At 39.6% G+C, this 13,706-nt stretch overlaps 1 protein-coding gene across 2 annotated transcripts in view; it reads left to right on the forward strand.

The window, feature by feature from the left end:
* Window positions 1–13,706, forward strand: part of SLX4IP (SLX4 interacting protein) — a 182,079-nt gene that overhangs the window by 155,033 nt on the left and 13,340 nt on the right. For both annotated transcript variants that reach the window (XM_047851847.1, XM_047851846.1), the window contains exons 5-6: window positions 1,521–1,598; window positions 4,722–4,810. In XM_047851847.1, the coding sequence (XP_047707803.1) occupies window positions 1,521–1,598; window positions 4,722–4,810 (167 nt within the window). The remainder of the gene's footprint in view (window positions 1–1,520; window positions 1,599–4,721; window positions 4,811–13,706) is intronic.

The raw sequence follows: 13,706 nt of genomic DNA on the forward strand, positions 1-13,706 counted from the left end.
TATTGAGATTTGTTTTGTGGCCCAACTTGTGATCTGTCCTGGAGTATGTTCCATGATCGCTTGAGAAGAATGTGTATTCTTTTGGATAGAGTGTATGTATCTATTAAGTCTGTCTGGTCTAACGTGTTATTTAAAGCTGATGTTTCTGTTTTAATTTTTTGTTGATGTTGTCTGGATGATCTATCCATTGATGAAAGTGGGGTATTAAAGTCTCCTGGTATTACTGTATTGGTTTCAATTTCTCCCTTTAGGTCTGTTAGTGTTTGCTTTGTATGGTGCATATATATTTATAAATGTTACATTTTCTTGTTGGATTGACATCTTTATGTAATGCCTTCTTTTGTTTTTTATTACAGTCTTTGTTTTAAAGTTTATGTTGTTTTATCTGAGTATACCTACTCCAGCATTCTTTTCATTTCCATTTGCCTGGAATACCTTTTTCCATGCCTCACTTTCAGTCTGTGTTCTTACTTCTGAAGTGAATATCTTGTAGGCGCATATAGATGGGTCTTGTTGTTGTTTTTTGATTGTTTGTTTGTTATCCATTTAGCACTCTGTGTCTTTTGACTGGTGATTTTAGACCATTTACATTTAAAGTAATTATTGATAAGTATATGCTTATTGCCATTTTGTTAATTATTTTCTGGTTGTTTTTGTAGTTCCTCTCTATTCCTTTCTTCTCTTTCTCTCTTCTTTTTTGGTTTGATGGCTTTCTTTAGTGTTATCTTTAGATTCTTTTCTCATTTTCTTTTTGTATTTATTATGTATTTTTTCCTCATGGTTACCACAAGGTTCACGTAAAATGTCATATGTAAATAGCAGTCTGTTTTAAGTTGATAGCAACTTAATTTTAAATACGTTCCAAAACTTTACCGTATTACTCCTTTCCCATGCTTTATATATTTGATGACACATTTTACATCTTTACATTTTCTGCTGCCTGTAACTAATTATTGTAATTTGAGGGAAATTTACTACCTTTGTCTTTTAACCTTCATGCTTGTTTTGTAAGTGCTTGCTCCACTACCTGTGTTATATATTTTACTTTTCCAGTGAGATTTTTAATTTAATATATGTTTTTTGTTGTTGTTATAATTAATAGTGCCATTTCTCTTGGGCTTAAAGAAGGCCTGTTAGCATTTCTTGTACGGCCGGATTAGGGGTGATGAATTCTTTTAGCTTTTGCTTTTCTGGAAAGCTCTTAATCTCTCATACAGTTTGGAATGATAATCTTGCTGGGTAGAGAATTCTTGGTTGAATTCATTGTAACAGATAAAGTAACTGAGCCACTTAAGGCGCTGGAGACAATCCCAACCAGGTGCTCTGGCCAGTCCTCCTAGAAGAGCTCATAGTGTAATATTTACCCCTTTCTCTCATGTGAATCCCTCTATTGATTCTTTTTAATCTTTCATTTGTTAAATAATTATTGAACACATACTACATGGTAGGCACTAGGGAAGGCTGTGGGATTTAGTGGCAAACAAACTTGTAATCTAATGATACCCTCTTTTACCTTATAGGTTATGGCTTTCAAATCACAGCCTATTTTCTCAAGAGAGGGATACGCCTCCACTGTTTCAGAAGTTCACAGAATACTGGTAAGAAGCTGATATCTTGGGTTGTCAAGCATTTTGCACTATTAGCTTGTCCTAGAGAAGGAATGAAAATTAAGGAATGAATATTACAACTTTCTTCGTTGCCTTTGTAAAATTGAAATACTGATTGAGAGTATTTCTAAACATTTGTGATTTTTTTTTTTCAATTTTCACTGTTTTACTGCCTGAGAACTGTGAGCTGGGCCACATCAGGCTTTACTTTCCTGCTGCATCTCAGCACTTTCATTGAGCTTCCAGAATGATTTGACAGGCAGTTACACCATGAATCACTTCATCTTTATGCACACCAAGTCCCTGGGATACAGAGCAAGTGTGTACACGAGAAAATGCTTTCCCAGCCCAGAGCTGTCAGAGCCTTTCTTAGGTGTGTGACAAGGCCAGCTTCCCCCCTCCTTTCCCCAAGTCAAGATGTCTGCTGAGGAAATGATGTCAAACACGTCCAGCCAACAACAATAAAGTCAGATGCTAATGACAATTCTCCAAGCTGATCTGAACATTGGAAAGAAACTCTAACTGAACTTCCTTGGATGACTTTAATATATAAGATATGAAACAAGGACTTTGAAAATAAACTGTATGGAGGTTTGCTCTTGGAATCTTCACAATTATCTATACTTTTTAAACTTTAAGTGTCACTCAAATATATTACTCTCTTACTGGGGCTTTCCACTTTGTTCAATTCTCTTAGTAAAATAAGCCACTTAACCTGGTATCTGTCTGTTAAAATGAAGGCTAGTAAAGATTGCTATTGCCTAAATCTTTATTTAAATATTAAAATGATAAAAGTTTCAGTTATGACTTAAGCAAAGAAGAAGTGTACAGAGGTTGCTTTCTGTTTATATAATACCTGGCTCCAAAATGTTCAAAATTCATCATTCTAGTATTGTTACTTTTCAGAGGAAGAAATGGAAGGACAAAACAGAGAAATTATTGAATAGAACTGATCATTTTTATTTAAAAAAAAATTTTTTTTAAACATTTATTATCGAGAGACAGAGAGAGACAGAGCATGAGCGTGGGATGGGCAGAGAGAGGAGGAGACACAGAATCCAAAGCAGGCTCCAGGCTCTGAGCTGTCAGCACAGAGCCCAACACAGAGCTCGAACTCACAAATTGCGAGATCATGACCTGAGCCGAAGTCGGATGCTTAACCGACTGAGCCACCCAGGCACCCTGAACTGATCATTTTTAATTTAAATTCTGATCCGCTAGTATTTCAATGTCATGATTTTTGGCTGGCGGGGCTTAGTTCCCCCTTCCAGAAAGTGGGAAGCAGACTACTTATCACTTACTTCAATAAGAAATTTTAAGAATTAATGAATAAATATTAATGACTTTATTATTATTATTTTTTGTTTGTTTTTAAGTCTATCCCTAGTCTCTTACGAGATAGAACATGTAAGAGGGGTCGAAGTTTCAACACACTCAGGCCCTCTGAAATGGAGATTTCTACATGAGGAGGACTAGTGGGAGTGAGACCAGAAGGACAGGTTAGACCCCACTCATGTAGGGCTTTGAAGTTTTCCCATCATGTGATGGGTACTGAGGATCCACAATGGGGTTTTGAGCAGGATAAGTGGAAATATTTTTTTAGAACTGTTAACCTGCTTGCACTGAGTAGGATGAATTAGAATAGGGAAGAGTGATCACCAAGGAGACAGCAGTGGTCCAGGGGAGAGGTAAGGAGATGGCTATTACTAAAACATCAACTCATTAGGCCTTTGGTGTAATTTAACCTAGCCAGGTGGTGTGGTGTTAACTGTGTTTAAGATGAGTGTATATGTAACCACTACCTTCATGCTTAGCTTCTATCAGTCAGTCCATCACGTTGTCATTCATTGTTGGAAATGAGCAAAGTATGTGAAAAGCTTCACTTATTGGATTCATAATATCGCTCTTTAAAAATGTTGGTCATATCTAAGAAGGAAGTTTTTTAGAAAAATGTCTTTGTGTTATAAATATGATATATAAGTATTATGAAAAATATGAAAGCAATACAACCAAGTATAAAGAAAGGAGAAGATCCTTACCTCCCACCCAGAATATATACTATTAGCATCAGCTAAACACCACTCCAGACATAGGTGGAGGCTGCATACATAAGTGAATTCATGAATGGATGGACAGACAGATGAGAGGAGGAGAGATACAGATGCCATTTACCATCTTATATTCTTATTTCATTGAATGTTGGGGTGTCCAGCTCTGAGATTCCTGCAGCCCTCCCCCCAAACCAGCACTTCTTGCTTTAAGAAGTTGTAATAATAGGGGCACCCGGGTGACTCAATCAGTTGGGTGACCCACTTCGGCTCAGGTCATGATCTCACAATTTGTGAGTTCTGCCCTGCGTAGGCCTCTGTGCTGACAGCTCAGAGCCTGGAGCCTGCTTCAGATTCTGTGACTCCCTCTCCTCCTTGCACTCTGTCTCTCTCTCTCTCTCAAAAACAAATAAATGTTAGAAAAAAATAAAAGAAGTTGTAATAATAGAGTAATGTGACTGAGGTGTAATTATATCATCTTTGCTCTTGCATATTTTACTATTTCCTTATTATTCATTCATTATTATTCATTCATATTAATGACACTTCTCCTTTCATTGCCTGATTCAGATTGGGCATTTGCCCTCCAGTGTAGCAGACCCATCTAAGACCAGTTGACTAAAGAGATGATAAGTAAACTAATTAGTGAGAACACTGATGAGTCACGTTTTCAGATTTTATCCCATAGTCTTCCTCTTTCTGTATAATTCTGCACACTCGTTAGGAAACGTTGATCCTATTTCCCAAATGTGAGTTCTGGTCAGAAAACAGCAAACTGTCACAGAGGGAAGGCTGCAAGGGCCCTTCCCTGCCTGGGGGTTTCATGGGATATAATCTAATGGTCCAGGGGCTCAGGCGGACCTATCTGCAACCTCCTGACTGCTCCTTAGAGCTCTGTGCTTGCCCTGCCCTCCTGATGGCAAATACTGAAAGGAGACGAGGAGAGGAGACATGTGTCTTATGTATATATATATTTTAGCTGTAACTTAAAAATCTGAGAACAAGCATTTCTGTGTTCAGAGATTTTTGATGCCTTTAGTAACTTGATTTTTTTCATTTTGTGCAGAGCTCCGTGTATTTCCTGACAGATTTGTGGTCTGTGTAAGTCAACTTTCATTCAGTCATGATCTTATGGCAAGTCAGAATGAAGAATTGGTATGTACAAAAAAATTCTATAAATAAATTTGCTTAAAACTTACTGTAAAAATAGAAAAAAATATTGTCTTCTGTTATCCTTGGGCCTTCATTGAGCACCCAATGAATGTTTTAAGGGACCAAAAATGTCCTACCTCTTTTGCATGATAATATTAACTGATGTGTTTTGTTTATTTTGTTTTGGTTTTTTGTTTTTTTCTTCCTGAAGTCCCCTTGAAAATTCAGTTTATCAGCCGTATCTTTTAATATCATTTTTTTTTGTATCAGTTTTAATGAGAAAGGAACATATCACAAAATCTGGGATGGTGCTTATGATAATGTTCAAATGAGATAAAGCAAGGTCTTTAAATGAAATGAAGGAAAATCCACATGTTTCCACTGGAAGCTTTCATTGGGGTCAGCGGCTTTGAATTTTATTCCATGGTGAATCACTGACATTTTCATGAGAATCATACTTTTCCCCAGTGTGTTGTTTCTTTGCCGATAGGGTTTGTTTTCTCTCTCCTTTCTCAGGCTAAGTCTCAAGCTCCATCAGGTCCTGCCTGTTTCGTTTGTGTTTCATTGGAGTTCTCTCTTCAGATAAATAGATACAGAAAACTACCCCTTCATGTTGTAACTTATAGCTGTGCCTTGTAAACTTAACATATTTGAGAGTCTCCTTGGAGGGTGTGTGTGTGTGTGTGTGTGTGTGTGTGTGTGTGTGTGTGTGTGTCATTGCAGCCACAGTCCATTCTCTCTGAACTTACCTCGGTGCAAACTTTTTTTTTCATATTTTTGGATATGTCACTTGAACTTTAACAAAGAAGGAAAAAACTAGGAGACATGAAAGCTGGACATGAAGTGTGACAGGATTATGATGCTTCTAAAATAATTTATGGGAATATTAGATTACCCCTTATGTTTATTTTTTTTTAATCCATATGAAATGTGACATTTGGCCCACATGGTCTAAAACCAGATTCTTACCTCATCTGAAATAAACGGATGGAGACTAGAAGGGTGAATTAGAGACCTAGGAAAAGTAAAGAGCAGAAATGCTTTTATTTGGAGATGAGCCTTTTGGAAAAACCAGTGGGACCCTTATTTCTTCATCTGTCAATTAAATGACATAAATGAAGCAAATTTGTTGAAGAGTATTAAAAGTGTATTCTTTGAGATTTTTCCAGGATGTTAGAGTTATCTCAGTAAGTTAATAAATACAAAAATAGTAATGCTGTTGGCAAATTAATATAACTTAAGTGATTCTCAGAGCAGTGAAGAAATTGATCTTTGGTTTAAGAAAACAACAATTAACTGTACCAGGAAGTGTTACTGCTTCAGATGGAAAAAAGAAGAAATTAGATCTTATATGATATGTAATATTAATACATAATATCTTAAATTATTAAGGGTGAATTGAAACATCTCAATACAAATGAAATGTTATCCTCCTTTGGGGCACTGGTATTTATACAGATCCTGATTTTGCTATAGCTGCTGTCAAATAAATCCTATAATCTGGAGGACTTCCTAAAGGTTAAGCATTTTCATTCTGAAAACTTGACTAGTCTAGTCTGAGCCTTTTACACAAGCCAGTTCAATTTTCTTCTCTTCAGAATGTTCTGACGTTTAGTGATAACACTATCAGAGTTAACCAAAATGGCTTATAAAGAAAAGTACATTTATATCATGAGGATCGTTCATTGTTTTCAGTGACTCTCTTTAGATGTGGTCAGTCTCTGTCTCTTCAGCTGCTCTTTTCCCCACCTCTGTGCCTTCACATACACGCTGTCCCAGCCACACACGTGGGAGTCTGCTAATGCTCAGCAGCACTACACAGCTCCCTCCCTGGACATAGGCTCTGTGCATCCCTTCGGGCTGGCCAGCTCACCTGTGCACCTTCCCTCCTAACAGGCCTCTCATCCACCACTTCCTCAAGCTTGTCGCCCCCAGAAACAGTAAAATATCCAGGCCTGGAGAAGGACCCTCCTGCACACTGCCCATCGAGCTGACAACTTGGTCCCTCTACCACATGTGCCTTGGAGCTTTAGCCTCATTCATGTTTGATCTCTGAGGAGCCCACCTGTCTCAGCCATTTGAGGGTCAATAAACCATCCTTCCTTCCCAGAATTGCCTTCTGTCTGAGAGAAGGCGTGCATAGTCCTTGATATATACTTCAAATGCCCAAAGCCAGTGATATCTGGCTCCTCTGTGAATATTCCTTGAACTTCCAGAAAGCTTTGGATTCTTTATCAGTTTACACTGATATTCGCCAAAGGGCAGGATCCGTCTCATTTCTCTTGATAATTATTCTCCAGGACTATTTGACTGGAAAGGCCTGGGAAATTGGCTTCCTAAATACTGTATTGGAGATACGTTTTTGTCAAGAAACAGCAGTTATTTTCCTCTAACTGTTCACTGAACTTAGTTCTCTATGGCCCCAGAAGTGATGGGGGAGTGAGCCAGTACCCGAGCAACAGCCTGGGAACCTTGCTTGTGCCGTGAGTAGTAGATTCCTTTTCTTTCATCTTTTCCCCCCCGTTTTGGTTCCTCAGTGTCTGAATGACTGTTGGTTAGGTGATCCTGGGGGTGCCTATTCAGAACTGCTCTGCCAGGGGATTCTTTGATCCTGTACAGAAGCTGTACCCAGCTCCCCAGTTCTTAAAGGTGGCTACACAAAAGAACTGCTGATCCAGATCAAGCAGTACAAGGGGAGTAAGCCCTCTCCTTTGGGAGGCAGAATGAGTGCAACCATGCCACCCGCTAATAGCCTTCCCCCAGCACCAGGGAGGTCTGTTACCCTAATATCAGCATCTCTCTCGCCCACCAAGGGGCACTGGTGCAGCGAGATGCTCCGTGTTGCAATAGTTCTGCACCAAGTGCCCACATGCCAGGGATGTGGGAATTGTGATGTGTACTTTGGGAAGAAGGGGCATTATTATGGGATGAGTCACTGTATTTTTCTTACTACAGTTTCTCATAAGAAATCTCGAGGTCCTTGTAGCCTCAGTTTTTGGCCTATTGCTAAGAATGGAGCTGGGAAGTTGTTCTCAGAGTTTTTACCTTTTGTTTTGTTTTGTTTTGTTTCATTTTCCTAGCAATATGAAAAACATAAAGTAAATTTTGGTTGCACTCAGTTATATCCCATTTCAACAATATTTTCTTTCATATTTACACCCAGGTCCCTGTGTAGAGGCTGTTTGTTTGTTTGTTTGTTTGTTTTTCCTTTTCCTCAGATGTAAAGCTCTGGGGCTTGGGTAAATTAAAAATTATTTATTATTTTTCCTATTTCTTTATTAGAGAAAATAGCCAATAATCACCAAAATAATTACTTTAGAAAGTAATGACTTTATTGTGTAAGTAGAACTCTGTATGTATCTGGGACATTTCAGGGTCAGCACAAAGCTATTATCTCATAGAGCATTGGTTACAGGCACACTCACTCTCTGGAGATCTTTCTCATCTGTTCTTACCACCTCACTTTAACATAATTCGCTGAGTGCTGGCTCCATGCCAGGAAGTCTGCTAGGCACTAGGGAAACAAAGAAAAACTAAGAAAGTAGAGTTTGTAGTCTGCCTTCAAGGAGCTTGTAGTCTGCCAGATAGGGGGCACTGAGGGTTATCCTGGTGACCTAAAGATGTATCCCTTCTGCACTGTAATGGATCCTCTGCTATTCAGAAGAATGTCCAAAATTCTGAGTTACTTTCTTACTCTTAAACCTAAGCTATAAGTCTGTGATTCTTTTGGAAATTAACAATGGCATTTAGTATACCAGTGCTGCCTGAGAGTGTATATATAATCAAGATATGGGAGTTTTCTGCCTCATGTTTCACTGGGGTTGTGGCTGAGCTGTGACAAAAGCCATTGAGGTTCAGCAGTCATACCCAGTCACACACACTAGGCCCTCACTGTAGCATCAGCTGGGTGGAAGGATCCCTGGCGTGTTCTGACGGGAGACACTATTTAAGTACTAAATTGAACACTTAAGTCAAGCTACTGTTTAATGTTAAAGAACTCTTCTGGTTTATGAGTATAAAATTGAAATGAGAACGAGTCTAAAGAAGTAATAAACTATGCTAGCCTGGGTTATTTTTAGCTTGACTGTCCTAATTGAACCTCTGTGGGCCTTAGCCCTCATCTCTCAGTCAAGGGGGGAGGATATCAAATTATCTCAGAAATCCTTTCTCACACTGAATTTCTGTCAGAGGAAGCAGATGAAAATACAGCTAAAGAAAAACCGTAATTTTGCACAAAAGAGACCTTCACTTGTAGATTTAAAAGCTGTGATTAAAAAAAAATGGGGGGAGAGTTATATTTTATCTTAGGAAAGATAAAAGAATATATAACGAAACATTTTAGGCCTTATGTTTTCAGAAGAAATAAAATACTTAACAAATTTGACTATGCATTAACTTTATGCCCTTATTGGCAGAATTAAGTTTTTATAAGGAAACTTTGCATAAGTATAAATCAGATCATTTGAGAAAAGAACCCTCCTTTTGTATCAAAAAATTAAATAAGTAGTGGGTGTTTTTTCTAGTTTTTTCATGATGTGTCATAAGCTTTTTAAGAATCCATTCTTCTCATCTTATTGTATTTCCTGAACAATGCTAGTGGTAAATTACTTAGAAGCCATTAACCAGACATTCCTGTAGCACTAGGAAAAGTTCCTTGAGGGGGAAGAGGTTGTTTCCATATTTCACATTTCCCACAGTGTTCTGAACTTAGTTTTTTACTTAATAACTGCTTACCAAAATTGTCCATGTTCATTGTATGAAAACCCTAGAATCCAAATATAAACAAAGAAAGTAAATATTATCCACAACTCCCGACCTAAAGACAGCCTCTGTTAATGACCTAGTCTGTACCCCTCCATACTTGATACTTGATAACTGAGGTCACTATGTACTTATTTTAGCTGAGACCCATTCATTTGTGAATTGTGTGTTTGTGTCCATTTTTCTATTGGTATTTTTGTATTTCACAGACTCCCAACTATATAAAAATTCCTTAAGTAGTAAGAAAAGTAACTTTTAGTGAGTTTATCATTTACCTTTTAATTCTATGACACTGTTATGTGGTAGGTGTCTATGTCCTCAATTTTATGGTTTCCATAACAATTTCTGCCTTTGTGATTTTGCTGTTATAGTTTTCAAAGTTGGGCAGACATTTACTTATATTTCCTTGTATTTTTATGTGATTTGTTTTAATTTGTGATGCGAGGTAGTTTTTATTGTGTATATAGATCAGTATTGTGATAATTGTGGTTTTTAGGTTTAAGGGATGAACATGCTTAGTCGGCCTCTACTAATGGGGCCTCACTTTGGGGGTGCACAAAAGAAGGAGGCTTCTCCAGGGACCAGGCTCTCCTTTTGACCTATAGCAGCAGGACTTCTCCAATGGCCCTTCATCTTGCCTTCTGCCCTCCCCTTTTCCAGTCACCTGTGGCCAGTGCTCAGAGCCAGAACATGATCTACAGATAGTTGAGGAACATATTGGGCCACACCCTCAACAGGGCCTACAGACAGGCCCCTTTGCTTGGATTGAGACAGAAACTATACAGCAGCCCTTAGATGCCCACCCTTATATGGAATGTCTGAGTGAAAATGCTGGTGGTGGGGATGAGCTATTCTATTGGTTTGGTCTATCTAGAATAGTTTTTCTCGACTGTGACACAATAATAAATTTTTATCCAGTCAAATCATTTTTTTAAGATTATCCTTTGCTTATTATATGTTACAGTAAGCTGAGGTTTTATCGTCCTTTGCTAATAATAAAATTCTTTCCAATGATTAACCACCAGTTTTTGTGAATGAGATGGTTCATGCACCCCTGTCTCCAGCACCCCTAAGGAAACTGCCCTCTGCTGAATTAGAATAAGATAGGCCAGATGAGCTGGAGTAGGACATATCTAAGTTAGACTAGCTGGATAGAATAAGTTATGATACGATGTCTCTCAGCCCTCTCATCCTTTGTGCTTGTTCCCCACAAAGTACCTTTCCTGTGCACAGACCCAGGGAATGAAACAAGTAGAAAAGAGATCACACTTGAAATTAAAAGGCCTGGCTTTGGCCACTGCCTCTCTCCTCACTCCCTGGATGACCTTGGACAAATCATTTGGCCTCTCGGAGTGTTGGGCTCCTGACTTCTTGAGCAGAGGTAAAAGTGATGCCTACTATACAAGCCTTCCCAAGTTTTACTAAGGATCAAGTGAGATAGTGAATATCAAAATGTCTTCTCAACTAGAAAGTACTTATGCAGTATTAATTATATTATCATTTCCATTCTTCCCCGAAAAGGAGTTAATGTAAATGTCATTAACACCAGATTAGTAGATTGTTATATATCTTACCCTGCCTGCTAGAAATGGTAATATCCATCTGCACGTAGTATTTTGCCAAGAAGCTCAGCACTCTCATTTTTTATTTGTCTCCACTTGACAGCCCAGCTTCATTTTGCAGCTATAAAAACAAGTACCAAAAAGTTAAGTTATAAACCTTCATTTAGCCAGCAAGTCAGTGATGAAAGAGGGATACAATAAGAGTGTAAACTGGTGACCTTCAGTAGGAGCTCTGTTAACCAACATCCAGAGTAGGAGGAGGGGTGGGGACCACCAGCTAGAACACCTTTCATTTCCAGTAGCTGCCAGTAGACTCACAAGGAGATACAGCTTTGGAGGAAGGACCCACTTACTTCTCCGAGGTACACAGGAATTGGGAGTCCACAGACTTCTCAGGCCCAAATTCCGAAAAGCTCACATGTTCATCTGAACACCCACAGTAATCACACAGAGTTTGATGTGCAAGTGGATTGTGTTTAGAAAGTTCATTTAGTTAGCAGATGATTTAGAATTCAGTACACATTTTCCCAAGGAACCCATGTCATAAATGGGGTGAGGTTCCCAGACTCGTTCACAGAAGCTGTCACTGTCATGAGATGGGAGTCTTGGAAAGGGGGTCTTGCTGTCTGTTCAAGAGCAATGGGAAGAGCTCTTCCTTGTGCGTCCCTGGGCAGAGGGCCAGCTCTGAGCAGAAGTTTGAAATAAGACAGTCATCTGTGATGGCTTCTCTCTGGCTCTTCTGCCTCTTTCCCACTGGCCACCAGGGCTACTGTGGGCTGTCTTCTGGCCAGCCCTGCCACCTACGCAGCTGGATACACACTTACCCACCTTCCTCCTTACCCATCCTCTCCAGCCCCACACACTCAGCCATGGGAGATGTTAGGGAAGACAATCATCACCCTGAATAAAGGGCTAGCAACCTTCCTGCCAGGTGTTGGCATTTTTCAACCACAGATCTCTGTGTGAGGAGGTGTTTTTGAATTAGGAGACCCCCAAAGGTGGGGTATCTCTGCCTGAGGTAGTTCCCATTAAGTTTCCATTTTTCACAGATATTTCCCTTCTGCTTTTACACTGGACACTATTAACCCGTGATTCATGAATTCCCTGAAATTAAAAAAAAAGTTGTGTGTGTGTGTGTGTGTGTGTTTTAATGTTTTTCTAGTCAAAGTTAAATAGCTTTCATTCATTTCTCAGAGTGGTCAATGATCCCCACCCTACCCCTCTCCATCATGAAGAAGCACAGGTCCCAAACCTACAAATTCTTTAAAGTCTCCAAGTTTCGGGGCACCTGGGTGGCGCAGCCGGTTAAGCGTCCGACTTCAGCCAGGTCACGATCTCGCAGTCCGTGAGTTCGAGCCCTGCGTCAGGCTCTGGGCTGATGGCTCAGAGCCTGGAGCCTGTTTCCGATTCTGTGTCTCCCTCTCTCTCTCTGCCCCTCCCCCATTCATGCTCTGTCTCCCTCTGTCCCAAAAATAAAATAAACGTTAAAGTCTCCAAGTTTCATTATGCTTATGAGGCACCAGAGACTCAACAGTGGGGCCTAGGGGGGTTCAGGATTTATTTTTAGGTTCGCGAGGGTTAGGTGAATGTAAACTGGAAAATCCCTATGAAATGTGTACTTCCTGCAAAAGAACTTCCTTGATTTTTTTCACTGATTTCATTTTCAGGTTAACATTCTTTGCAACTATTTATTGGTACTTCCCTAGATCTACACAAGACAGTTTCATAGTCATCAATTCAGAATCAAAGAAAACTTCAAAATTTTTATTTAAAAACAAAACAAAACTAGAGTGTTTGCTGCTGACTCAGGCGGCAGCGGCTGCAGCAAGCCCACGTCTCCACTCTCCCTTAGAGACCTGTCCTTTCCCAGGAAGGCAGAGAAGTGGAGGGCTCAGAAGAGGGACTTGGGTGCAGAGAAACAGAATGAAGCAAAACACTTGTCCCTCACTGTAGGAGTTGGACAGATGACTTAGCCTCATAAGGCATCAGTTTCCTCATCTCTGAAATGGGGAAGGTCACGTCCGCATCTTGGGCATCTCACGAGGACTCACTTGTGCCGGTCCCTATATTGAGTGCTTTGCCTGTGGTGTCTCAATACAGGCGCCTTCCGTCCTTAGCATCTTCAGAGAAAATGACGTGACTTCACAGTGGAATTCATGAGATACCCCTTCCATTTGACCTCTTAGCCTGAGTTCCTTTGAGTCAATATGTATATATATGTCTCTCTACATTCTTTTAATTGTTCGCTACTACTCTCTCCACCTGTTTTACCCTTTTTACTTCCATAACTGATTAATTACCAAATAATTTAAGAAAATATTAGAAGTGAAATTTGGGAAAGAGAGACCTCTTCCTCATTTTAAGATGTGTGGCTTCTGTATGGTCATGGTGCATCGTGGTCTAAGATTGTGGTCACTGTCAGAATTCATACTGTGCTGGGCTGCTTTTCTGCAAGTGACTCAACCTTCTCTGGCATGTCACATTTCAGAATGCTTATGCTCCTAAAAATGGTTGGACATTGCACTAAAGTTTAAGAATAACTTTTCTTAGGGCACCTGACTGGCTCAGTCAGTGGA

Source organism: Prionailurus viverrinus, chromosome A3 (assembly GCF_022837055.1).
Source record: "Prionailurus viverrinus isolate Anna chromosome A3, UM_Priviv_1.0, whole genome shotgun sequence".
In the NCBI taxonomy this organism is placed as follows: domain Eukaryota; kingdom Metazoa; phylum Chordata; class Mammalia; order Carnivora; family Felidae; genus Prionailurus; species Prionailurus viverrinus.